The sequence below is a fragment of the Nelumbo nucifera genome, chromosome 1 (genome assembly GCF_055504915.1).
Source record: "Nelumbo nucifera cultivar China Antique chromosome 1, China Antique-T2T, whole genome shotgun sequence".
In the NCBI taxonomy this organism is placed as follows: Eukaryota; Viridiplantae; Streptophyta; class Magnoliopsida; order Proteales; family Nelumbonaceae; genus Nelumbo; species Nelumbo nucifera.
Window position 1 is genome coordinate 46300495 of NC_142649.1, and position 24595 is coordinate 46325089.

General features: G+C 40.3%; 1 protein-coding gene and 1 pseudogene across 1 annotated transcript; both read left to right on the top strand.

Annotated features, from left to right (window-relative positions):
• Positions 1 to 5800: 5800 nt before the first annotated feature.
• LOC104587976 (cysteine proteinase inhibitor B pseudogene) lies at positions 5801 to 6513 on the top strand (annotated as a pseudogene).
• A 16596-nt stretch (positions 6514 to 23109) lies between these two features.
• Positions 23110 to 24385, top strand: LOC148803203 (short-chain dehydrogenase reductase 3b-like). The gene is made up of 2 exons (XM_088904522.1): positions 23110 to 23266; positions 23433 to 24385. The coding sequence occupies exons 1-2, from the start codon at positions 23253 to 23255 to the stop codon at positions 24208 to 24210; spliced, it is 792 nt and encodes a 263-aa protein (XP_088760648.1). The 5' UTR covers positions 23110 to 23252; the 3' UTR covers positions 24211 to 24385.
• The last annotated feature ends 210 nt before the right edge of the window (positions 24386 to 24595 follow it).

A 24595-nucleotide genomic window follows, 5' to 3' on the forward strand; every position in this document is an offset into this window, starting at 1 on the left:
AACTAAGATCAAGAAAGTTACTTGATGGAGCTACGATCAGTGAGGAAGATCCCCTGATTTACACGGAAAGTAATGTTAGATATAGATTCCTTAAAGTGGGTAGATGCCATGAAAGCCGAGATGGACTCGATGGAAACCGACAAGGTCTAGACTCTCGTAGACCCACTCCTTGAGGTAAAAGAAATTGGTTGCAAATGGATCTACAAGAGGAAGAAGGGCCTTGATAGGTAGATTGAGACCTATAAAGCTCATCTTGTAGCGAAGGGGTACACTCAGAAAGAGGGAATCAATTATGAGGAAACCTTTTCGCCAATGGCCATGCTTAAATCCATAAGGATCCTGCTAGCTGTAGCAGTACACTATGACTATGAGATTTGGCAAATGGATGTCAAAACCGCGTTCCTGAATGGAAATCTTATTGAAGATATCTACATGCAGCAACCGCAAGGTTTCATTGCTGCAGGTCAGGAACACATGGTGTGTAAACTTAACCGATCCATCTATGGACTTAAGCAAGCTTCTAGGAGTTGGAACATCCAATTTGACTCTACCATTAAATAGTTTGACTTTAAGCAAAATCTAAATGGGCCCTATGTTTATAGGAAGACAGTGGGAAATAAGGTTACATTCTTGGTTCTGTATGTAAATGACATTCTACTCATTGGAAATGATGTAGGAATATTAACTACGGTGAAAGTATGCCTTTCACAGCAATTCTCCCTGAAAGATCTTGGAAAAGCCTCATATATCTTGGGACTTCAACTCTATAGAGATAGATCGAAAAAGATAATAAGATTATCCCAATTTACTTACATTAACAAGATTGTCAAAAGAGACAACACGGAGAAGTCCAAGAGGGGATTTGTCCTTTTCAGACACGGAGTCACTCTCTCCAAAGGTATGTCTCCCAAGACTCCTGAGGAGATTGAGGGCATGAGAGGATCCCTATGCCTTATCTGTAGGGAGCATTATGCATGCCAAGTTGTGCACTCGACTAGACATTGCTCAGGTTGTTAGTGTGGTAAGTAGATGCCAGTGAAACCCAAGACAGGAGCATTGAACAACTGTAAAGAACATACTTAAATACTTTCGAAGGACAAAAGAGTTTTGTCTGGTATTCAGTGATAGTTCACTATAATCCTAAGGTATACCGATGCCGGCTTCCAGTTAAACCCAAATGATAGAAAGTTTACATCTGGTTACATCTTTACGATGGGGTCCTATGCAGTTAGCTGGAAAAGCAGCAAACAATAGTCTACAGTAGATTCCACGACCAAGGCCGAGTACATTGCCGCAAGTGAAGTTACAAAGGAAGCCATTTGGATGAAGAAGTTCATTCAAGAATTAGGAGTAGTTCCATCCAGCACATCACTCATTCCACTATTATGTGACAGCATTGGAGCCATTGCTCAGGATGAGGAGCCCTGAGCCCATTCGAAGTCGAAGCACATCGAGAGGAAGTACCATGTACTGTGGGAGATTGTTGGAAGAGGGGATGTCCAAATTCAGAAGGTAGCATCAGTGGAGAATGTGGCAAACTCATTGACAAAGCCACTGACACAGAAAGTGTTTGAGAAACACATGGACAGTATGGGACTCTAGCTTATACCCAATTGGACCTAAGTGCAAGTGGGAGTTGTTAGACAGTGTATGTCCTTATCTCCAATTAGATTGATGTACTTTTGACATTTATTGTAAATGAATAATAGTACAGAATTGATTCATGTTATATTTGATATGTTTATGTGTAATTACCCTTAAACTGGACACTTATGAGACTTGTGTTAGTTTAGAATGTTCATAGCCGTTGGATAGATTTGGGGAGGTTTATCCTGCCAGGGCTAACACTAATGTGCGGCCAAGTTGGTTGGGGCAGCTTGTCTCAGCTGCTAGGGTTAGACCTGAAGCACATGTAGTGTGGGTTTGCTTGAAACTCTGAACCAGACCATTTTCTAGTTATGCTTTGGACCTTGGAGACAAATGGGCAAAACTAGAAAGTTACACCTAACCCCTAGACTCGATTATGGTACTATACTAAGTGTTGGATTGGGCTGTCTTTGATATGCCAATCAGTGAGATCCTTAACGGGGGTCAAAACCTAGGTATGTTGGGGCGGTCTGAGAATTCACCTGAGTGGGTGATCATAGTGACAGAATCATCCCCTTTGTTGGACAAAGTGAATGTTTAGGGGCAACACTTTCTCTGATGGAAACCTAAATTATCAATTGTGAATTTCAAACTTGTTTGTGATCTGTTTTGCAAAATATGTTTATATAGAGATATATATATATATATATATATATATATATATTATGTATTATGAAAAAGGTTTGCAAAGGTTTTAATTCCCGGGATCTATTCTGAGCAAAGAGTGTGACATTGTACTTTGCAGCCGAGGGAGATGTCCTCTTTTGTTGGGTAGTGTTTGATCATTATGTGCTGAAAGGTTAAGTGTAAGACTATTTAGGGCTTACAGACCTAATGAGCTTATCTCACTTAAGACCATAGTCCTTGGGCCTTTATAAGGTGGCTGGACCCAAGGACCATTTAGTGATGGGCTTAGGGGTTCATTATGTTTAGACCTGTTCATGGGCTGGGTGGCCCGACGGGCTGGCCCGGCCCGACCCGCCCCCCGGACGGGCTTGAACAGGTATATGGGCCCGCGGGCTTAACCTTGGGCCAAAAAGCCCGGCCCGTAATAAATTTGAGTCGGGCTCGGGATTTGCCGAAATAGCCTGGCCCGGCCTGACCTATAATTAAACCTAAGTAAAAACCCTAGTCGAGTACCCCTCTTTTTTTCACCTCTTTGCCTCTTTCCCTTCTTTTCTCCAGCCGAACCCTTCTTCTCCAATCTCCACATCCTCCACACTCCACAATTCTCATCCTCACACTCTCAGGCAGCCACAACCGGTGAGACGACGAACGTTCACCGGCGCAACAACTCCAGCGGCAGTGATGAGCTCTCTATCTCTCTCTCTCTTTCTTTCTCAGACGCGAACTGATCATTGTCAAATTAGGCTCGCAGCTCACAGACCACAGTCACCGACTCACCGTGAACTCTCCGGCGAATACAATCACTGGCGACGGCGATGAGTCCTCTTTACCATTTTATTCTATTATTTGGGCCTTTCTATTTGATGTAGTTAATTTTCATGTCTATTGTTTTGCTTCTATGTGTAGAAAATTGAGGAAGCTGTAGAAAACAGTAAACAAACTAAGCTTGTTCTATTGGTGTTATAGAATCGCCTTGATCATCTTGCTTGAATGCTATTGTTTGTCTTGAATGCAGTTTTTTCTTTCTTGGTAGCTTTTCTAAACTGCCACGATTTCGGACTTTAGCACATAACTTACAACAAATCCAAAGGCTGACTTTCACATTGCTAAAATCAATCAAACCCCAATACCCCAATTCATGTTCTTGTCTAGTGCTGCTATTGTTCAGTGTCTGTCAGTTGCATTAAAGAGAAGTACAGAATTCGAATGCCTGCATACTACAAATTACTCTTGAATTGAAAGTTGCTGCATAGCAAGGTTTCGTTCTAGGGTTGCCAAATCCACTCTTACATGTCAAAATACAGACCTGCTCAAAGACCTAAACCGCAAAGAGATTCAAATGGCAAAACAACCAAAGTTAGTTTGTATCGCCAAATTCCACTGCAAAAAGGTCAAGATTAAAAACAAGAGGTGTACCTTTTCTAGTTTTTGAAATGGCTATTCTCACTTCTGACCCACTAAACTAGAAATTAATGGCAGTAATTTTCCTCTATGGGAATTCCACTGCAAATTCTAATTTCTTTTATTAGGTCGGGCTTCGGGCTTTTTATTAGGGTCGGGCTCGGGCCCAAGTTGTAGGCCCGTTGGTCGGGCGGGCTCGGGCTCGGGCCTAACATTTTTCCATTAATGAAGAGTAAAAGCCCGACCCGAGCCCGGCCCATGAACATGTCTAGTTGTGTTCAGTAGTGAATTCGGCTAGGCCTTGTAACAAATGTTAGGCTGAACCCATATGGCTTTTGTGGAGATCAATGTTAGGGTCCCACACCATACAAAGAGAGACAAGTCAGCCAACAAATTAAAAGGGAAGTGAGCCTGATAACTTAATGAGCCTAAAGCCCATATCGAACTTGGTTAATTTGATTAATTAAATATGGGCGAATCTGGGTTCAAATATAGATTTGGATCTGGATCAGCAAGAGGATAAGATAAGTCTTATCCACTTAAGAGTTCAGATCCAAATAAAGATTTGGATCAAAGAACTCTTTCCTAATAGGATTAAGAAGCTGATCTAGAAAGGTTATAAATAGAGGGCGAATTCCTTCTGTTAAACACTTTTGCTGAATCCAGTTCTTTCCTCTGTTCTTTCCGTCCTACCCATTTCGATCCCTAGAGTCTTGGAATGATCAAGATTTGATCTTGATTCTGATTTTTGCTAGAAAAAATAGATCAGAAGTTGTGCTCACATTCCCTTGCATGATCCTTGTTGAAGGATTGTAGTTCTTACGGAAGAACTGCTTTACTGATCCTACTTCATCTTTAGCTATGTCGTCTTCAGTGGAGGCAGGATTTAGTGACCTCTTTGGGCGTGAAAACCTACGTTGGGAGCTATGTTTGTGGATTCCATATCAGGTATATCCCTTCCTTTATTTTGGTTACAGATCTAATCTGGTTTGTTTCAAAAGCGAACCTTGAAAAATGCAGTTTTTCTTAAACAGGGAATAGGATTCCCGAAAGGGAGAGAAAGTTTTTGAAATTTCGCCCAACCACATTACATGGTTCGGCCATCCATATGATGGATCTCCCTTCCCTTCAATGAGCTGCTTGGACCTCGGCCCTGGACGAGGTGATCGAGGTACCCAAGATGACCTGTCCTATTGAGGTGGCAGAAAATGCTGAATCGATGTCCAATCAGCAGGTTGCGCCCATGTGTCCATGTATGGATAGGTTGGGTCAAATCACCCCTCATCAATTTTCTCTCTCTTGGGAATGAAATCCCATTCTAGCTGATTCCAATTTTTGTTCTTATTCCTGTCTGAACGAAACAGACTATTGGAATAGACCATTCAGATTCCAACTCCAAGGATTCTGATTCCAATTTCAATTTCAATTCCGACTGACTGAGTGTCAATTGAACTGGATTTGGTCCAATCAGATCCAGTCCAGTGTGAGTCCATTACAAATGGACCATGTCCAATCCAATCCAATGGATATTTGGACCACTTTGGACCGGTCCAGTTCAAAGTCTAGACCACCCAATCTATTTAAATTTGTTTTAATTTAGATTAGTTGATTTAATTCTAACTCAAACCTGGTCCATTGACACCCATATTCCTTCTTTTATATCAATGGACCAGATATTGGCTCTCAGTCCAATCCAATCCAATATAAATTTATTATAGATGGGCCGGGTCCAATCCAATCCAGTAAATACGTTAAACCATTTAAGTCTGAACTCCAATTCAATATGTCTTATTTGTTGATTTGGACGGGTCCAATCCAAAACCGGTCCATTGATACCACCCTTACGACTGGGGAACCAACCGGCCGGAGTGCCGGACCCTTAGTTCATACTTTGAAAAGGGGGGGCAAAAAGCGGAAAAAGAGAACTTCACGGCTGCACTGCTGACTGATCCCACTAAAGCTGATTGTCGTTACGTATGAGTAAGTAGAAGACGCGGCACGCCGTTCTTGCTCCCCCAACGTCTCGACCCGTGTCGTGTCATCTCGGCAAAAGAAGACAGACAGTGAAGCAAGCACCCACAAAAATCTCAACCATCCACACTATATATAGTTATATACACGAGTAATGAAACTCGTTCCACTCAAATCAGTTTCATCTCTTCTCTACTTCTTTCTCTCTCTCTCTCTCTCTGCTACCCATCTGTTGATCATGGCGCCCATCAGATCTTCTGCTTTGTTTTTGTTGGTCTTGTTGTGTGTGTTTCTGTGCTGTTCTTGGAGGGTCGTTCATGGCAGAAGAATAATGGTAGGAGGATGGACTGAAGTCCAAGACGTGGGGTGCAACGACGATGTTCAAGAACTGGGGAGGTTTTCGGTGGATGAGTTCAACAGAAAGCAGCACCAAGAAGCTGAAGCGCGTGGCCATGGCAGCTTCAGTGATGGAGGAGATCTGATGTTCTCCGAGGTTTTAACGGCCAAGCAACAAGTGATCTCTGGGATCAAGTATTACTTGTATATCGAGGCTTTCCGAGATGGCTTTCGCCAGAGGTTTGATGCTATTGTAGCGGTGAAACCATGGTTACAGTCTAAGGAGCTCCTCATCTTCTCACCTTCCTCTGATTACAGATCATAGTTTGCCAATTATATATGACGATGTTCGACTGTATGTGGACTACGTACAAAAACGATCACCGTGGCCTTATATACGTTTAATTAATCTTCTCTGCCTATTGGGAGAGGGGGTTGATATGTATTGGTACTCTGTTAAATGATGTTTGTTAAGCAGCTCTTGGTGATAAGTGTAAAATGAATAAACCCACAAGTATTTATATGGGGCTAGCTCTAGGTTGGTTGATTCAGGAATAAATGATTTTCAGTTCTACAGAAGAAGAGTTTTTGTAGGATTAACTGCTATTTGAAGTAGCCTAAAACAAAATGAAAATAAATTAAATATGAGATAAGCAAGATTTTAATAGGTTGTTTAAGGGATTTTCTCTTGGTATATAGAGGCTTTTGGCCTTATGGCCTTGGTTTGAGTAAATTTGGCAGCATAAAAAGTCAGCTAATTAACTTCGAGTGGGCACTGGCAACTTTTGGCTAGATAGGGTTTATGAGGTCGTTCTGGGCTAACTTAATTTTATGCCAACCCCTTGGTCATCTGGGACAAGTCCGGCCAGGCCAGGCATGTTAAGACTGATCAGTTTGGCCCAATCTCTCATTGCATGTAGAGTTTTTATACATTAGTGCCACTGATTGGTCAAAAGTTGACTGGAGCTAGTGGAAGCAATAAGCTTTGAGTCTGGAGCCTATATAACAAACTAATTACAAAATGAATAACTAAAAATTTGAAGATCTCCAAAATGTGTTAAACTTGCAGTCCGAGTTGTAGTCATATTTGGCCTGCAAGTCAGGGTTTCCCAATTTGAAAAAAAAAAATCAGCTACATTGGATTCGGATTAGGGTTCTGATTCATTGATTTATTGTATTTTTAATAACTAGTAAGCATGTACGTGTTTTTCATGTGGTAATTCTAAAAATTTCTATAAATATGTATTTTTATTTTTATTATTAATTGGGTGCATATTGCAAAATCCAAATATGATTACAAAAACACCTCATCTAAATATTTGATAATTAGACCGATTTGTAAAATTTCAAGTATCATTGATAGTCTACCTACTTGGTTAGATTATTTTTTTATGATATTATATTTTTTGGTGTTTTTTTTTTCTATTCATTTATCAAAGAAATGTAAGATTTAAGTAGAGAGAATTGAATGAGGTGAAAAGTAGTAATTCAATTTACAATTTAAACATCATAATTAAATAAAGACTAAATCTTATTTATATTTTTAATAGTAATGTAAATATAGAATTAGAAATGTATTCAATTTTTTTATATTTTTTATATTTCTGTGTAAAAGTATTTCTGATATGTCACACTTACTTTTACTTTGATATGATAATTAATTAATATTATACATGTACCTAAATTTTTTTTGCAACATTTATGTATTTTATTTATTTATGGCATTAAATGTTAACACATTTGACCCAAAAGTTGGACTATTGATCTTTGTCAAATAGTAAAACAATTTCATTTTTGGTCAGTTGTAATGTATATATATCATTTCCATTATCAATAAAAATAATTCTTATTTATTACACTTATTTTTTTTAATTTGATTAATAAAATATCATTAATGTATCTTTTTTTTCTATATTTATTTTTATTTCAAAAATTTTATTACCTACCTATGACTTCATAGGTTTATCAATTTGATTCGGATGGTTGAATTACGTAGCCACCACTTGGATAAAGAATGGTTTTGTTTTTGAGTCAGTTTTAAAATATATGGGTTCATATTGTTAAAAATATTGATATAACTTAAATAACTTATTAGTGAAAAATAACTTAAATATAGGATTTAATAAGAGAAAATGGGAGTTAATACCTTTAAGTATAAGACTTAATGAAAGGGATTAAATGAGGTGGAAAGTAATAATTGAAGTTACATTTTCAACCCTTACAATTAAAGATGTAATAAATAGACAAATATGGGCATTTTAGTAGCCATCAAAAGTTGACATTAAAGTTGTAATAAAGTGACTTTCATACCTTTTATCAAACAAAGAAATAGAGGGTAATTTTAGTCTAAAAAATTCCACTCTGCATCCACACTTTTATAAATAGTATAGATATAGATCTTTTTTATTTTGTTCATTTATAAAAAAGATGTAAGATTTAAATAGAGGGAATTGAATGAAGTGAAAAATAGTAGTTCAATTGACAATTTAAACCTTACAATTAAATAGGGACTAAATTCAAAAAATGAGTATTTTAGTCAATGTTTTAAAAATCAGATCAGATCGGACAGTCGAACTGTTTGGCCCAAGAAATGGTCAAGTCATCGGTTCCGTATTGGCCCTAAACTGCTATTTTATAAAAAAACCATTGAAATGGTTAGGGAACTGTTGATTCGACATGGTTAATGGTTCTTAGGTTGCTTTCAAACTAATTTCAAATTTTTTATTTATTTGAAAAAAAGAATTTAGAGATTAAAAAATGATAAAATAAACTTTCATATCTCAAAATCTTGTTCAATTATTCCTAATAGCCAAAATTAGTTAGGGCTTTTAGTTATTCCATTTTGATTTTGAGTTTTCTCATTTCTGTGATTCTTTTTAAATTATAACAACAAAAAAATTGCAACTCCAATGAATAAAATTGAAAAATTGATGCAAGAGATGGGAGATTAAATATCAATCTTATATTAAAATCTAAGATACTCCAATGAAGCAAATAATCTAGGATTTGAGAGAGGTTTAGAGAGATTAAGAAGAGGGCACATGGTATTTAAGTCGTAGTGATAATGAACAAGGAGATAGCTGTCGTCGACTATTCCTTCTTCTTCTTCTTAGGGCAAACAGTTCTACAACATTAGGGCAAACAATTCACCTTCTTAGGGGTGATCATTTCAGCTCATCCCGGTCCAGAAATTTCAGGCTTGGACAAGGGTTTTATTCAGGCCTAACCCAACCAGCATATATTTAAACATACATATTTTGTATATAATGTGTGTGTATATATATGTACACATTATTTTACATTATTTTATATATTTTATATATAAATATTATAATATAACATGTATAATTTATATTATATAATGTATAAAGTAAGCCTATATGCATGCTATATGTCATTTAATATAAAATATTATATATATGTAATGTTTTATGATGATGCAGGATCTGCACCCTACTGGTAGATTGCTCGGATGTCGAACTGAGTAGGTCGACTAGTTGAGCTGTAAGAAGAGAGAGACCAAAGTGTGTGTGATGCTTTCCTGGTGTGGACACTTCAATGCTTAAGTCAGAGATGAGTGTATTGAGAGCTGGAAAGCGAGAGAGCTAAATCTCACATACCTCCTAAGGATGGAAGTGAGACCTTTATATAGGCATTGTTTGGCGAGAGATCTACGCGTCGCGTCAGAGATATCCAAGAAGACATGGTTGATCGGTCTGAAGTCCTTTGGAGGTAGTTTCGCATGTAGACTAGGCTTTTGTGCCTTCCTCCAAAACATTCAGTATGGGAGTTGACTTTTGGAGGACTCGGGAATAGGGGTGTCAATGGTATTCAAAAATCCAATTTTGAATTCGATATTCGATATAATCAAATCGAATTTGAATAATTCGAATATCTAATCGGTCGAATTCAGATATCCTATTCATACCAACTAGTTAATTGGATTCGAATTTGGATATGACCTAATTTGATTAGATAAATATCCGAATTCGACCGATTATTTATTCTTATATATAATATATAAAATATTTTATATAATTTATATAATAATTAAGTTATATAAATAATTTATATCTTTATATACTTTATATCAATAAAATATTTATTTTATATATTTATTAATTGTCTAAAACAATTTATTAATCAAATTTGAATTGAATCAAATACGAATTCGAATATTGATTTTCAATATCTATCGAATATCGAATCGAATTCGGATATTGGATTTTCTAATCCAATTCGAATTCGATCCGTTTACACCCCCTACTTGGGAATGATGGGATGCCTGCGAAGGAAGTCAGCAAGTACGTCTCGTAGTTTGCCACCTAGACCTCAGTTAGGTCGGCAAGTCCTTGAGGGAGGTCGCTCCTCATGCTGAAATCCCTTGGACTAGTACTGACGAGGTACCATAGGTTGGCAAGTCAGCGAAGGAGGTCACTCCTCACGCCGAGGTCCCTTGGACCAATAATAACGAGGTACCACTGGTTGGCCCTGGACGAGGTGATGTTAGCTACCCTGTCGAGGTGTCCGAGATATGTGTAAAGTGCCCTGGACTGATTCTAGGGTGCATCTCATTGACTTGGCAAGATACGTGACTATCTGCATGGCGCTGAGGTGTCAAGCGGAGAAGATGGATGTCATGTGTTGCTAGGTCAGCGGAGGGCCAAATCACCCCTCATCAATTGCCCCCCACACTCGAGCCGAGGCTAGTTCGGGAAAGGGTGTAGCATGTTTGAAGATGAGGCCCAAGGTGACCTACTCTGGACGTTAGTCAAGTCAGTCCGCTTGGGTTGGCTGACCTATCAAACTATTATTGGCGCGAAGACAACATTTCCAATCTAATGCACTTGAAATAGGGCACCACTTTTCAGAATTCGAAACAGGGCGCGTTCTCAAAATTTGATCTATGGCAATGTGGGGCTTTTTAAAATTTGAAACTTCAAAATTTAAATTATGAAGCGTGCGCCCTTCAAAATTTCGAATGTGGGATTCTTCTTGGACCATTGGATTGGGCAAATCTGGTCTGTCAGTAGTTTGTGCTTCTATCTGTAAATTGGGGGGACCCTCAAGGGCTCCATTTCGCTATTCAATTCTGGACTTATGCTGGGGAGAAGATTGGTGGAGCTTTGATGATCTTTGGCTCGACGATGACAGTTTCTGATACCCCATCTTTTTCCTCTTCTCGTTGGTGAGTCTCTATTTCCCCTTAGTCATATCTAGTGTGTCGGAGAGGGAATGCTACCCGTATGCTCAAGCCAAGGGGGGTCCTCATTTCAAGAGCGAAGAGGATCCCTTAGAGGGGCCTTGACCTCTCAGCAAGCCTCATCTAGAATAGGTTTCGGGCCCTTCGAGCTATCCAACGAGGAGATTGTGGATCTAACTACCACCTATAAGATCCCTAATAATTTGACTATATCCAACCCGAGGATGGGCAATATCCGTGAGCCATTGACGGACCAAGATCTATGTATTCAAGGAAGTCCTCATTGCTGGGCTTTGCTTTCCCCATCATCCGTTTATCTGTGAAATCCTCCGACACTACGGTTTGGCACTGGGTCAACTACACCCGAACTCAATCAGGACCATTGTAGGCACCATTTCTCTTATCTATCATCTTAGTTTCCCCTTAGATATAAATTTCTTCATGGGGCTATATAAAGAAGGTTCCCAATGAGGTAGGTCACACCACTTTCATTACCTTCAAATTTTGTTTCTTGCCCTTTTTCCCTCAATTGAGTTTTTTTTTTTTTTTTTTGTTGCAAAGATGACTAACTTTTCTTCAGTCGTAAACACATCATGAAATCCATCTAAGAAGAAGAGGAGGGCGGTTGGTGAGTCTAGCTACGAGGTCGAAGAGAGGTTGGTGGAGGTCGCTATGTTGCGGTTGACCTGGAGGAGGACAGCGACTCGGTTCAGGTCAATCCTACTCATGTTACTCCATTGCAACTGGTGAGCACATCCCACTTCGATGAGGCAATGACTCCTTACAGCCCAGAGATCTTTCTGTTCGTACCTCGGGTCAATTTCTTGATCATTGATCGGATTCATGACCCATATGGGAAGGGGCATTCTCCTTCTTGAAGATGTCCACGTGTATCATGAGCTTGATCCCTTTGAATTCGGTGCACGGATCATTCAGAATGCCATTCAGGTATACATCTTGGATCAGGTCACTGCCTTGAGGTTCGAGTCCCGCAAGATGAGGGCCAACATAGAAACCCTCCAATCTCAGCTAAAAGCAGCCCGTCTTAGAACCAAGGAGGACCGGAAGCGGTCCTGTTACCTTAGAGCAAGTATGAATCACGAGCTAAAAGAAGTTAGGGAGATGATTGCTAGTTTGAACGACAAGCTCCAAGAACAGCAGGCCAGGCACTTTAGCGATATTCATTTAGCCGAAATTATTGTTGTTGAGCGCTTTCACCAATCTTCAAAGTTCGAATAGGAGAGAATTGAAACAGCGGTATCTTCTTTGAAGAGGGGCTTCAAGCTATGCCACTGCTTTCTTCGATGCCTATACCCGGACCTTGACTTGAGCTCTATCTCGCTTAGGTCAGTTCTAGATGATCTGACCTAATAAGTCGAGTAAGATGCAACTACTCTGGAGGAGGACAACGACAATGAGTATGATGGTGAGGGTGGTGACAAGAATGATGATTAGCGGAGGATCTGTCTTACCATATAGGGTTTGACTATGAAATGGAGAAGATATGATATCCAAAAACAATTGACCAAAAAACATTTTTAGGACTGCTATACGCTAGGCCAGTGAGCTCGGTAGAATTTGAAATTGTTACAACCTATCTTCTATTTTTTGCTGGTTGTAGGGAATTCTTCGATAAATGGAACTTCTGAAATCTTCCTTTCCTTGCCTTTCCCTTTTTTCTAATTATCAGGTCGGCCATGAAATGTTGACGTCCTCTGAGATCCATTCGAGTATGCCTTAGTTGGAGTGCTAGAAGCAGAGTTCGACTTGACTAGGTCAGAACTACGCTCACCCCGCGAGCTGATAAGTCGTACTGAAGCTGTGGGTGCATCTAAAGCATCTAGGAGTCAGGCATCAACCGTAATTGCATCTATGCCATCACGGGGAGACCCTCTTAGGTATGTGTTCATAGGTCAATTCCACACATGTGCTACACGTGCACCTAGAACTACTGTTTGTGGGTCACCAGCTCTCATGGGAACCATGAGAGGTTTGACCTGCGATGCCAGCTCCACAATCAGCTGGCCGCCAACTCTCACAGGAGCCATGGAGGGATCGATTTGTAGCCCGACCTTGCAATTAGGGCTGGGGGACTATTTAGGCCAGATCTCTAAAGCTTGCCTGGGTTGGTCATTCAGATTTTGCCTCCTTGTGATAGCATCATCAATACGTGCATTTTTATTAGCGTTATTGAAGTCATTGTTGCTTAAGGATACCATTGAGCTTAGGATTAGAGAAATGTGAGAACTTGGCTTTGTGTAGTGTTCTCAAAGACGACTTCAATTGATGATGTGCGATCTGGGGCTCCCTATTGACAGACAACTTGGATGTCGAACTGAGTAGGTTACCTGGTCGAGCTGCAAGAAGAGAGAGATCAAAATGTCCGGGATGCTTTCCAATGTGGGCACTTCGATGCTTAGGTCAACGATGAAAGGATGAGAGATCCATCCTATGGACGCCCAAAGATTGCAGAATAAGGGGCGAATTTCAAAAATTTTATCTCTCCCTTCAACTAGGAATCGTATTCCCTATTTAGAAAATCATATTTTCAAGGATCAATCTTGAACCATAAACTGAACCAGATCTGAACCAAAAGGAGTGGGAGAGGATTATACCTGATACGGAGAAATACTATCTCCCAATGGAGGTGTTCACGCCCAAGGAAGAATCCAAAATCTGCTCCCACTGAAGATGGCGCAGTGAAGGATGGAGCAGAATCAGCAATGTTCTTCAAAAGAACTTGACCCTTCGCAAGAATCAACTGAACGGCTTGTGAGTACAGTTCCAATCAATCTTTTCCCAAAAGATTGAAATCAAGATCCAATCTTGATTGCTCCCAATAACTGGAGATCGAACTGAAGGAATGGCAATGGCAGGAGGGTGGCGGCAGAAGAGAATTCGCAGTATGCAGGAAATCTCTTAATCTCTCTTTCTTAAAGAGAAGAATGCTATTGATGTTATTGTATTTTTCAAGGCTGCCGCCCCCTTCCCCTTTTATAATCTTAAAGGGTTCAGCTCCTAATCAGATTAGGAGTTGCTAATCAAAATCATATTTGGGTTAGAAGTCCCTTAGTGATAAGGGATAATCCTTATCTTATCTGCAGATCAGATCAGCTGTCTCCTAATCTAATTAGGAGGTTTCCAGATCTAAATCTTATTTAGATCTTGGACTCTCTGAGTGGATAGGGTCTAAGCCCAATCCTTTTAGCTAACCCACTTCAGAATTCGCCCCCTTTGAATGACTGATCAAATCAGCCCAGTTCGAAATGGGCTTAAGGCCCATTTAGGTTATGTACTCAAAAAACCTTCCAAATTGCTGCCCAGTTGGGCTTCCTTGTATGGCGTGGGACCCAAGCATTGATCTACACATCAGCCACATGGGTTTAGCCCAGCCTTTGTTACAAGGCCTGGCCGAATGCACTGCTGAAGACAGTGTACCCCCTGAAACCCATCAAATGAGCTCTATGGGCCCAACACTTACACTAAGTGGTCCCTGGGCCAAGCCACCTTGTAACACCCAGGGACTGTGGGCAGATGCAAGATTAGCCCATCAGGCATTATCCTCAATGATCTTACACTTAACCTCTCAGCCCATAACGATCATACACTGCTCGACAAGAGAGGACCTCTCCCTCGGCTGCAAGGAACAGTGTTGCACTCTCCACTTATATGGATCCCGGGAATTAAAACCTTCTTGCAAACATTTTAGAAACCATATATATACTTTTATATCTTATATAAAATATATTTTTCAAAACAAATCTCAACGGTTGAAATCGGCTGCCGGCAGTCTTGGTTTCCATCAGTGAGAGTGCACCCCCGATCATTACTTTTGTCCGACAAAGGGGCTGATCCTATCACTATGATCACCCACTCAGATGAATTCTCGGACTGTCCCAACATACCCAGGTTTTGACCCCCACTAAGGATCTCATTGATTGGTACATCAAAGATAGCCCAATCCGACACCTAGTGCAGTATCATAATCGAGTTTAGGGGTCGGGTGTAACTTTCTAGTTTTGCCCATCAATCTCCAAGGTCCAGGGCAATACTGGAAATCTGGCCCAGTTCAAAGATTCAATTAATCCTACACTGTATGTGCCTAGGGTCTCACCCTGGCAGCTGAGACAGGCCACCCCAACCGACTTGGTGGCACTACAATGTCAGCCTTGTCAGGATAGGTCTCCCCAGACCGACCCACTGGCTGTGAACATTCTAAACTAACACGAGTCTCATTAAGTGTCCAGTTTAAGGGTATTACACAGAAACATACGAAGGGAACATGAATCAAATATGTATCTTTATTCATTTACAATAAACTCATAAAGTACATCATTCTGATTGAAGCTAAGGGCATACAAAACTGTCTAACAGCTCCCACTTGCACTTAGGTCCAATTAGGTACTAGCCGGAGTCCCATGCTTTCCACGTGTTTCTCAAACACTTTCTGTGATAGTGGCTTTGTCAATGGGTCTGCTACATTTTCCGTTGACGCTACCTTCTGAATTAGGACGTCCCCTCTACCAACAATCTCCCGCAGTACGTGGTACTTCCTCTCGATGTGCTTCGACTTCGAGTGGGCTCGTGGCTCCTTAGCCTGAGCAATGGCTCCATTGTTGTCACACAACAATGGGATGGGTGATGTGCTGGACGGAACAACTCCCAACTCGTGAATGAACTTCTTCATCCACACAGCTTCTTTGGCAGCCTCACTTGCGGCAATGTATTCGGCCTCGGTCATGGAGTCTGCAGTGGACCCCTGTTTGCTGCTTTTCCAGCAAACAGCACACGATCCTATCGTGAAAACATATCCAGATGTAGACTTTCTATCATCTGGGTCTGACTGGAAATCGGCATCTGTATACCCTTGGATCTACAGTGAGCTACCATCGAACACCAGACAAAACTCTTTTGTCCTTCGAAGGTACTTAAGTATGTTTTTCACAGCAGTCCAATGCTCCTGCCCTGGGTTGGCCTGAAATCTGCTTACTACACTCACTGCCTGAGCAATGTTAGGACGAGTGCACAGCATGGCATACATGATGCTCCCTACGGCAGAGGCATAGGGAACGTCTTTCATGCCATCAATCTCCTCAGAAATCTTGGGAGACATCTTCTTGGAGAGAGTGACTCCGTGCCTGAAAGGAACATTTCCTTTCTTGGAGTTTTCCATGCTATATCTTTTGACTATTTTGTCAATGTAAGCAGATTGGGATAATCCTATTATCCACTTCGATCTATCTCTATAGAGTCGAAGACCCAGTATATAGGAGGCTTCTCCAAGATCTTTCATGGAGAATTGCTGCGAAAGCCATACTTTCACCGTTGTTAACATTCCTACATCATTCCCAATGAGTAGAATGTCATCTACATACAGAACCAAGAAGGTAACCTTATCCCCACTGTACTTCCTGTAGACACAGGGTTCATCCGGATTCTGCTCGAAGTCAAACGATTTGACAGCAGAGTTAAAACGGATGTTCCAACTTCTAGAAGCTTGCTTAAGCCCATAAATGGATCTGTTAAGTTTACATACCATGTTTTCCTGACCTGCAGCAATGAAGCCTTGCGGCTGCTGCATATAGATATCTTCAGTAAGATTTCCATTCAGGAATGCAGTTTTGACATCCATCTGCCAAATCTCATATCATGGTATGCTGCTACAGCTAGCAGGATCCTAATGGATTTAAGCATGGCCACAAGCAAAAAGGTTTCCTCATAATCGATGCCTTCTTTCTGAGTGTACCCTTTCACCACTAGACGAGCCTTGAAGGTCTCAATCCTGCCATCGGGGCCCTTCTTCCTCTTGTAAATCCATTTGCAACCGATTGCTTTTACCCCAGAGGGTGGATCTACTAGAGTCCAGACTCCATTGGTCTCCATTAAGTCCATCTCTGCCCTCATGGCCTCCACCCACTTCTGGGAATCTATGTCCAACATAACTTCCACGTAAGTCACGGGATCCTCCTCACTAGTCAAGGTTTCCACCAGGTAACTATCCTGGTCATAACCATAACGGACTGGTGGCCTGGATGCCCAAGTGGATCTTCTAAGTTGGTCACTACCTGGAACTTGTGGAACATCTCCCACTGCTCCTGAGCTCTCCTCATCAAGAACAACTTCCTGACGATGGGTGTCCAGGATATAGTCGGTTTCCAAGAATTGCGCATTTCGATTGCAGAACACTTTCTGCTCACTTGGGTCATAGAAAAGGTAACCTACAGAGCCTTTTGGGTAGCCTACAAATAGGCAACGACTGGTCTTAGATTCCAACTTGTCTGCACTTGTTCTTTTAACGTGTGCTGGACAACCCCAAATCTTCAAGTGTCTGACACTTGGTTTCTTTCCGGTCCAAAGTTCATATGGAGTATTCGGAACCGATTTGGTTGGAACCCGATTCAGCACGTAAGTCGCAGTCTCTAATGCATAACCCCAAAAGGATGTGGGTAACTCTGAGTGTATGAGAAGCGACCGGACCATATCTAATAAAGTCCTATTCCTCCTCTCTGAAACACCGTTAAGTTGTGGTGTAGCAGGAGGAGCTAATTGTGATACTATCCCATTGTCCTTTAAGTAGTCCCTGAATTCGTCAGAGAGATATTTACCACCTCGATCGGATCGAAGGGCTTTAATTTCTCTCCCTAACTGTTTCTCGACCTCTTGTCTAAACTCTTTGAACTTTTCAAAGGATTCAGACTTGTGTTTCATTAGGTACACGTAACCATATCGTGAAAAATCATCTGTGAAGGTGATGAAATACACGTGTTGATTTCGTGTCCTAACACTCAGGGGACCACATACATCAGTATGTATTAGGTCAAGTGTGCCTGTACATCTTTCAGGCTTACCGTTAAATGGCCGTTTCGTCATCTTGCCTTGTAGGCAAGGCTCACAAGTGGGAAGATCTTCTACAGCTAGAAAATCCAAAGGACCATCATTTACCAACCTTGTGATTCGGTCAACACCGATGTGGCCAAGTCGGTAATGCCACAGACACGTGGGATTAACTGTATCACGGGCTCTCTTCTTGGGGTTTTCAATCGACGTAGTTTCGGTTATGTTAGTTTCTAGAGAAGGATGTAGAACATAGAGACCGTTCTCCAGTTCCCCGTATGAGATGAATCTGTTATTTCTTTTAATAGTAATCGTATTACTAAAGAAGACAGAATAACCATCTGCACACAGTTTTGAGACAGAAATCAAATTTCTTCTTAAATTTTGTACATAAAGACAATCTTTCAGTACAATTATTCCTTCTCTAAAATATAATTCCACGGTTCCTATAGCCGCGGCTGCAACAGTTGCAGTAGTCCCCAAGTAGAGTGTGACTTCTCCTTCACTCAGCCTTCTGCTTACCTTGAACCCCTGCAGTGAGTTACATGCATGAGTTGAAGCCCCAGAGTCAATACACCAGGACGCAGAAGCTACCAACAAATTGGTTTCTATAACACAAGTTTCGAAATTACCTTTCTTGGATTCCAGGTAGGCAGGACAATTCCTTTTCCAGTGGCCGGTCTTTTTGCAAAAATGACAGGCATCTGATGCCTTGTCCTTCCTCTGTTTCTTGGGTTTGGTAGCCTTTTTCTGGGGCTTTCTCTTCGCCTTCCTTTTCTTGCCCGATTTGCCAGTTTCAACAAGCATGGCAATGGGCTCATCCTTTTTAATCAATTCTTCGGCCCTCTGCAACATATTGCTGAGTTCCTACAAGCTGATGTTCAGCTTGTTCATGTTGTAGTTCATGATGAATGGATTAAAGGATGGAGGCAGAGAGTTGAGAATAGCATCGATCTGAGTTACCAGATCCAGCTCGGATCCAAGAGCCTCTAGTTCGTTGATATAGCCCATCATCCGGAGACAATGGTCGTGAACTTGTTGGCCCTTGGTCATCTGCGCGGTCATGAACTGTTTCAAGACCTTCTGCCGAGTAGAACGATTCTGCTCTTCGTACATTGTCCTAAGACTGTCCAATACGTCCTTAGCAAGTTCGATCTGATCGAACTGCCTCTGAATTTGATTGTCTAAGGAGGCAATGATATAGCAGGAGGCAATGATATAGGGCTTATGTTTCAGGCCTAGAACCTCACGCCAGAGCCTAGGCTATAGCACTTATCATAAGTGCAAACCCAGCCCGACTCATCCCGACCCATGATCACCTCTACTCCTTCTCAAAGTTCCACACTCCCTTCTCTTAATAATTTATATATATGGTGGAAGTTAACTTAATCCTAACCTAATGGTCAAAATAAAAGGTTACATAATATTTTACATCTTACCAATTTGACCCGCTCAAACTAGACCGGTGAACCATTGACTTAGAAACCAGAAGCCAAAGCGATTCTATTTCTAGGTCAGTTTTTAAAACCTTGATTTTAGCCAAAAGAAAGTTCTACAATCTTATTTATATTTTTAATAGTAGTGTAAATATAGAATTATAGATGTGTTAAAAAGTTTCTATATTGTTTTTGTATTTTTGTGTAAAAATAATTCTAATGTCACACTTACTTTTTGTTTAATATGATAAATACATGATATTATACATGTGCTTGGTTGTTTTCTTTTGTAAAATTTATGTATTTTTTTATTTTATTAACTTTTATTATTTATTTATGGCATTAAAGGTTAACACCTTTAATCCAAAAGTTGAATTATATATTATTAATTTTTATATTTCATTTTTGGTCAGTTCTAAATTATGTACTTCATTTTCATTATCAATAAAAATCAGTCTTGTTTATTATGCTTATTTTTTTTCAATTTTATTAATAAAGTATCATTAATGTGTCTATTTTTTCTACATTTTTTGTAATTTTCTATATTTATTTCTATTTTAAAAACTTTATTACCTAACTATGACTTCATAGGTTGACCAATTTGATTCAGATGGTTGAATTGCTTAGCCACCACTTAAATAAAGAATGATTTTGTTTTTGAGTCAATTTTAAAATATTGGCATAAATCTAATTAGTAGCATTTATTAGTGAAAAATAACTTAATATAAAGGGCTTAACAATAACTTAAGTATAAGACTTAATGAGAGGGGATTAAATGGGCTAGAAAGTAATAATTGAAGTTACATTTTCAACCCTTACAATTAGAGATGGATTAATTACATAAATATGGTAATTATAATAGCCATTAAAGCTCACATTAAATCTATAATAAAATGACTTTTATACTCTTTCTCAAACAAAGAAATAGAGGGTAATTTAAGTCCAAAAAAAGTTTCGCACTACATTTACACTTTTATATATAGTATAGATTTAATTTAACAATAAATAACCATGTGGGAGAAATGAGGGGAAAAGGAGGTCCGTGTGAGTTTTATGGTACCTAAGAGGAACCTTTACCTCCCCTGTTTCCTCTTTCTAATATGAGTTCAGATCCCCGACCAACAAAACATGTTTCAACTCTCTACCAGCATGATCTCACACCACAAATCTGATACATGGAGGGACTCATTTTTATGCTGGGTTCCAATCTCATTTTGAGATGTGTAGTATTAGATAAAGTTGGTAAAGGGCAGGAACATGTTTTGTTGGTATAAGATATATGCCAATTCTTTTGATATAGATTTAGATAAGAGCATCTTATATGCACGATCTAGATGCTCTTAGATGGAGGGCAACTTAGATGTCAATCCACTGTGAGCTCCAGAAAGTTCATGGCTGGCTCAAAAGAGTTGGAGTCGCCACCCATTTTTTAGAGGAAATGGGCCCTCATTTTCGGGTTTGGAAAACAGGTTACTAGCCTTGATAGTCACTCCGTTCTCCACTAAGGAAAGGCACTGAATCGAAAGGCTTTAGGATCAAAGGATTGGGAGAGGGAAGGTGTTAGGAACCCCTCTATCTAAGCTGCTATAGCAGCTCACTACAGGAGTAATTTAGGCTCAAATTCTGACAGAAACACGCACTGATAAGATTGTCCAAAGCTCCTGAAATCTGGCGAAAATGTTCCCATCTTACCCATAATTGATTTGAGGTGATGTTATCAGGTCTTAGGTACTATTTTTCCTAAGACCCTTGCCTCTCTAACTCTTTTTCAATCTGGAGGAAGTTGGGAATGCAAGTTTCCCAGTATTTTAGGGGCTTTAAGAAACCTGAAACTAAACTTCAAAACAAAGAGATGGTGGAATGAGAGGCTTACCTCTCGTGTACGACCTTGAAACAAGCTTTTTAGCAGCTGAAAGGACCTTAAATGAAACTTGAATAGAACAGGAGCTAGGCTATGCGTTTCTGGTGTTGAGTCTGGAAAACAAGGGATGAGGCTTGAACTTGGCTTCAAGGATTTCGGGGCTTCAAGCAAACTAAGTGTGCTATAGGAGTTGGGCAACTTTTTCTTCTCTTCCTCAAGCTCAAGCTGGGCCTCTATTTATAGAGAAATGGAGGGAGATGGGTTTGAAACTCACCCAGCTACAGTACCTGTGATTCAACAGAATTTTTTCACCGAAATAGGCAAAGATTTTGAGAGAGAAGGGCTTGTAGCTGACCCTTCATTGTTTGTGCAACAAATTTTCTCAATTTTGGGTGTTTTCTTATGGTTTTCGTGCATCCAATGAGGGATTGGGGCGTGTCAGACGTTGCAGCCCCGTATTTGGGGCTGACATTGGCAAAAAACGTAAATTTGATGGGATTTTAAAAGTGGTTTTGCCTTTTCATGGTTTTAAGTGGGGGCCTGTTTGGTATTTTGGTTTTTTAAAGCTTTTTAGGCTCAAAATCCCTGGTCCAGATGTTTTAATGGGGCTAAGTAAGGATCTGACATCAGTCCCCACCCACTTAATATCCTAGGTTGGACAGCTAATGTGGTGGTTTAATCGGGTGCATCAAAAAGGTATCTCTCTAGTTTAACGGTCAAACGGATGAATCTGGTAATGAAATTTGGTGTGTTTGGGTTTTTTGGGTTTCTGAATATAGTGGTGAGGTCTGATCAGACAAACAGGGTTGGGAATATTGAGATCTATGGCTGACAAATTCGGATCAATAAGATTTGCTGAAATAGAATCTTTGTTTAATGAAAGATCAAATGGGGGAATTTTGGAATGAAATTGGGTGGTTAGTCTTTTCCAAACAACCCAAATCTATTGAAGTGATGGATCTTTGATCGGAGGTTTGGATTGACTGATTTAATTCAAATCATGATCATAGCTTATGGTTTTTCAATTAACGAGAGGGCCCAAAAAGGAATCTTGCTTTTTCAGCAGTCAAATGGAGGTGTTTAGTTGTGAAGTTTGATGTGATAGGATTCTTTGGGTCACTAAACCTGTTGGTGGGGTTTAATTGGTCAAATAGGGCTTAGGTTAGCTTTTGATCAATAACATTCACCAAAACAAAATCTAGGCTTTATGTTAGGTCAAATAAGGGAATTTTGGGATAAGATTTGGTAGGTAGGTATGGATTGGGATTATGAGGTTGTTGGAAGGGTTTGATCATGTTAGGTTTGTATAGATCACAAGTTTTAGGTTCAAGGAGCGTCGTAGTGTTATATACATCAAAATGGGATCTTTGATGGAAGATTGGCTAAAATCCAGGAATTTATGATTGAAATTATGTGTGATTAGTTGTTTGAGGATTTTGTTTCACGTGATGGATTTTGATCAGGGATCAGGTATGGTGATGTGGCATAAGCAAGACCATCGAAAGGGAATCATGTAGATTTAATGGTGGATTTTCCTTTGACTTTATCTCTTTCAAGTTTCCACAGTCTTGGGGTGGCGTATTAATCAAGCGTGCACGAGGACCATATATAGAAAAGTCCATAGTTTATTTTATTTTTATTTTTTTTATACAAACAAAATTCAAATTCATAGACTCATAGTTAAAGAAACTAGCATTCGTGTTAAACCACCCCTTAAGTGATTAGATGACATCACATCTTTGGTTGTAATGACAAAGTGAAGTTAGCATGTGGGTGCTTTTGTCTTGTGAAATTAACACAAGGGTATCAATGTGCCTTATCCATATATCTTTGGAAATGGTGAGCCTGGCTGAAAGCTAAGATCATTAAAGACTCATATCTTCACTTACGGTTAGCTCTCAACAGCCAAAGGATCATCACAGGGACCCCTACTGCAATGTCTGGCCAAAGGTAAAGTCATCTTAATTTCTCTTATCATCCCATCCTTCTTGACGAGCTTGTCTCGTCTCTAGTCTTTACATTTCCCAACCCAATTAAGAGAAGGAATTGAATAATTTCTTGAACAATTAATTAATGTCACAATCTGATCATGATTCATGAATATAATATTGTTTAGGTTAAAGGGCAAAGTTGCCTTAATCACCGGAGCTGCGAGTGGGATCGGCGAGGCCGCTGCAAGATTATTCGCTCAAAACGGTGCTCTAATAGTGATCGCCGATATCCAGGATGAACTGGGTCAACAGGTTGTGGATTCTATAGGCATAGATAGAGCAACATACAAGCACTGTGATGTGAGGGACGAGAAGCAGGTGGAGGAGACAGTGGCCTTCACCTTGGACAAGTATGGAAGCCTGGACATCTTGTTCAGCAACGCAGGGATCATGGGTCCTTTAACTGGGATTTTGGAATTGGAGATGAAAGAGTTGGACAAGACCATGGGCATCAATGTGGGCGGGATGGCATGCGCCATAAAGCACGCGGCTCGTGTGATGGTGGCAAGAAAGATACGAGGCTCGATCATATGCACTGCAAGTGTGGGAGCGTTGCTCGGTGGCTGTGCGCCATTTGCCTACACCGCGTCGAAGCATGCTCTGGTGGGTATGGTCCGATCGGCTTGTAGTGAGCTGGGGGCCTATGGGATCAGAGTCAACTGCATCTCCCCTTTCGGATTGGCCACGCCTCTGTCGTGTAGTGCCTACAATCTGGATCCAAGTGGCGTGGAAGCACAAGTCTGTGCTGTATCCAACTTGAAGGGTATCGTGTTGAAAGCTAGCCATATAGCAGACGCTGCTCTATTTCTTGCTTCCGATGATTCGGCTTATATCACTGGACATAACTTGACCGTTGATGGGGGGTTCACTGTCGTTGCTCATAGTTACACAGCCAGCCGATGATGATGATGATGATGGTTGGTTCAAGGTTGTGGTAAAGTGATCATCGTGTTTAATTTCGTGTGTGATCGTATCTCTAGCTCTTCTCGAGAGATCGAGAGAGAGAGAGAGAGAGAATTATGGTGTTTGTGCTTGTTTCCATGGATGATTATAAAATATTCCATTCAGGACTGCTTAATTTTTGCTTTTGCTCTTCACGGTTCCGTTGTGCTATTTCCCTGTAAATCCAAATTGGAAACTTCTAAATCGATCGATATCAAGGACGGTTGTTGGGTAGACATACAGTAAAGGAGGAGGGGGTAGAGAGAACGAAGTTACTAAAATGAAGTGGTGTTACTTCATTTTTAAATTTTAAATGTTATTTTGTTGAGTTTGGAACAACATCATT